The sequence below is a fragment of the Penaeus monodon genome, chromosome 15, assembly GCF_015228065.2.
Source record: "Penaeus monodon isolate SGIC_2016 chromosome 15, NSTDA_Pmon_1, whole genome shotgun sequence".
Lineage (NCBI taxonomy): Eukaryota > Metazoa > Arthropoda > Malacostraca > Decapoda > Penaeidae > Penaeus > Penaeus monodon.
This window is the reverse complement of record NC_051400.1, coordinates 4,596,405-4,598,819: the sequence shown is the minus strand read 5'-3', so window position 1 is coordinate 4,598,819 and position 2,415 is coordinate 4,596,405. Positions and strand designations below refer to the sequence as shown.

General features: G+C 37.7%; 1 protein-coding gene across 1 annotated transcript in view; it reads right to left on the bottom strand.

Moving 5' to 3' along the window:
* Nucleotides 1-295: 295 nt before the first annotated feature.
* The window catches only part of LOC119581700 (ankyrin-2-like), a gene marked incomplete at its 5' end in the record, with an annotated part of 102,055 nt that continues 99,935 nt past the window's right edge, over nucleotides 296-2,415 (bottom strand). The window contains 1 exon segment of the mRNA XM_037929821.1: nucleotides 296-1,724. Within this exon segment, the coding sequence (XP_037785749.1) occupies nucleotides 1,661-1,724 (64 nt within the window).

Genomic DNA, 2,415 nt, shown 5'->3' with positions numbered 1-2,415 from the left:
CCTGCTAAATAACTGTATTATGAAAATAATATATTAGAAAATGCTTAGAAATACATTAAATTATCAATTATCATTGCCTTGTTTAATTTAACCAATATTTTGTTCATAACTAACTTGGCATGTGATACTAGAAAATAGCGCATGTAAATCATCTGATGAATGACTTATAAGTAATTATTTTAAATTACAAAATCCTTTGCTTAAAACCAAGAAAGCCTTCATTAAAACAATACAATAAACACGTTTTTGAAATCGAGCAAGAAAAAAATAGGGAGCTGCTAATAATACAAAAAACTCACATTAAGCATTTATTGAAAACTTGATAAGTGACCACAATATTCGGAGCTACCAAGTCTTGAATTAAACCCGGAGGACTGGGAACAGGCCTTTGAGATACTAACACAGGGCAGGCCTCTTCCCTGTCACTTGGTCCAGCCTAAGTCAAGACCAACTCAAAAGAATGAAAGATAATAACAACTGATGGCCAGAGAGTATCTAGGAATAGGTGCTAAGGCATTATCATATTTTTTTTCATCCACTTATGACCATGAGGGTAACAAGTATGACGAAAGCTGCGATTTTGACCTTTATGCTAGGTGACTATACAGTTTACTTTCCTATTTAAGCCATATTTAGACCCCATCCCAGGCTCGCAGTAATCAATCTCGCCACAAGTTGTTTACAAATGAGATATATTTTGTGGGTGTGTTACACGAATCTTATGTGGAAATATTATAGCTATCTTACATTCAACATGCCCATAACTGGATGTTTCATAAGCCACAATAGTAACACTCTACCAATCTAAGAGCCGGAATAGTAAAATGATTACATAGCTGCTATTGAAACCTCCTATGTCTCGTCCCGTGGCTACAGGTTTAGTTATAATACATGACATGTCTTCGGCAATAAGTATTCTTAACAATATTAATCAGTGTCATACTAGGATGAAACACGCCACGTCACAGGGAGAACGGCACTTAACCTAAAAACACCTTGACAGCTCAAATAGGGTGTGTGCACCTTTACAAATGTGTGATCATTCGTGGACATCTTTCAAAAATGGCTTTCAATGAAATTATATGATGTAACTCATAAATGAATAAAGGACATTTTAGCTGACAACACTACTTGATCATGTTATTACAATAAAAGGTCACAAACATTAAAATTTCTCACTCATAACATTAAAAAATCTTTAATTTCTCTCGAGCGTTATCGGTCCTGACTAGATCCTCTGACAACCGACATGTCATAAACTACAGTTGAACCACTGACCTTTTCTTCAAAAATTCCCTATTGGTACTAGAGGATAGTGTTCTCCAGATATCAGAAACAAAATGTAAGTTAGGTGGACTATATGTGTAGGGTAAAGCCATCTATTACAACTGGGACTGAAGAGCGGATCAATGGACATGTATGTGAGGATAACTTAAGGCCTCACAATAAAATCCTTATTATGGATATGTTGGAGGACCCGGAAAGACAATACAGGTCGTGGCGTTGACAGTGGAGTAGTGTTGGTAGTGGAGTGATGGCAGTTTTAAGGGTAGGCAGGAAGGCAGATGGGCGCATAAGGAGGGCTGAGAGGAATTCACACTCGTTAAGTTGCTTCCTTCTCAAAGCCCTCCTTAATAAACTCTTGCGGATGTCTTCCTCTTCAGTATTCTTCATACACGTCTTCCTTCACTTCCCCGTCTTCGACTTCCGTCCTCCTGATGATCCTGTGAAGAAAGAGAGCAACGTTAAAACAGTCGTGCCTTTTCCAGTAACATAGGTTTCGCTGTACCACCACTCAATATATCCTGTGTACACGGCTTGTGAACAAACTCCCAAATGCAACTGTTCTATACATGCTCTCTGTATCTGATCTAGTTTCGTAAACAACACCCAAGTAACTTTTAAAAGCCACTAAAATTTTGTATGGCTAAATTGCAAAAGCCCAGGAAAACCTTTGCGTTTACTAGTATCTACATATGACTTTCTCTATATTGTATGTCTCCCATGCTAAGCTGACTACAAGAAATTGCATCTCATCTTTTGTTTTCCTATCTTTAAGAATTCACATTAAAAAACACGAACATTGGGGAGTCATTCACAGTTACATATGAATGTTCTATTCTTAGGTGATGGATATAGTTTTCTCTCTTACAATATCCAGACATTTTACGAAACTCAGTGCATGCGAGACAGTTCATGCTTGTGACTGTATCGGACAACAATTATTTTTCTTCCAATTTCACATTTGATACTAACAGAGAGGAAGAGGGAATGAGCATATGAGAGGTGGACAGACGCAGAAAGTAAAGGAGTTGAAGGTGAAAGAGAAAGCACATACTGGGGGAGAAAGGGAAGTGGAAAAGAGAAAGATGCAGGGAGCGGAGGGGCGTGGAGAAGAATCAAATGTACAAAAAA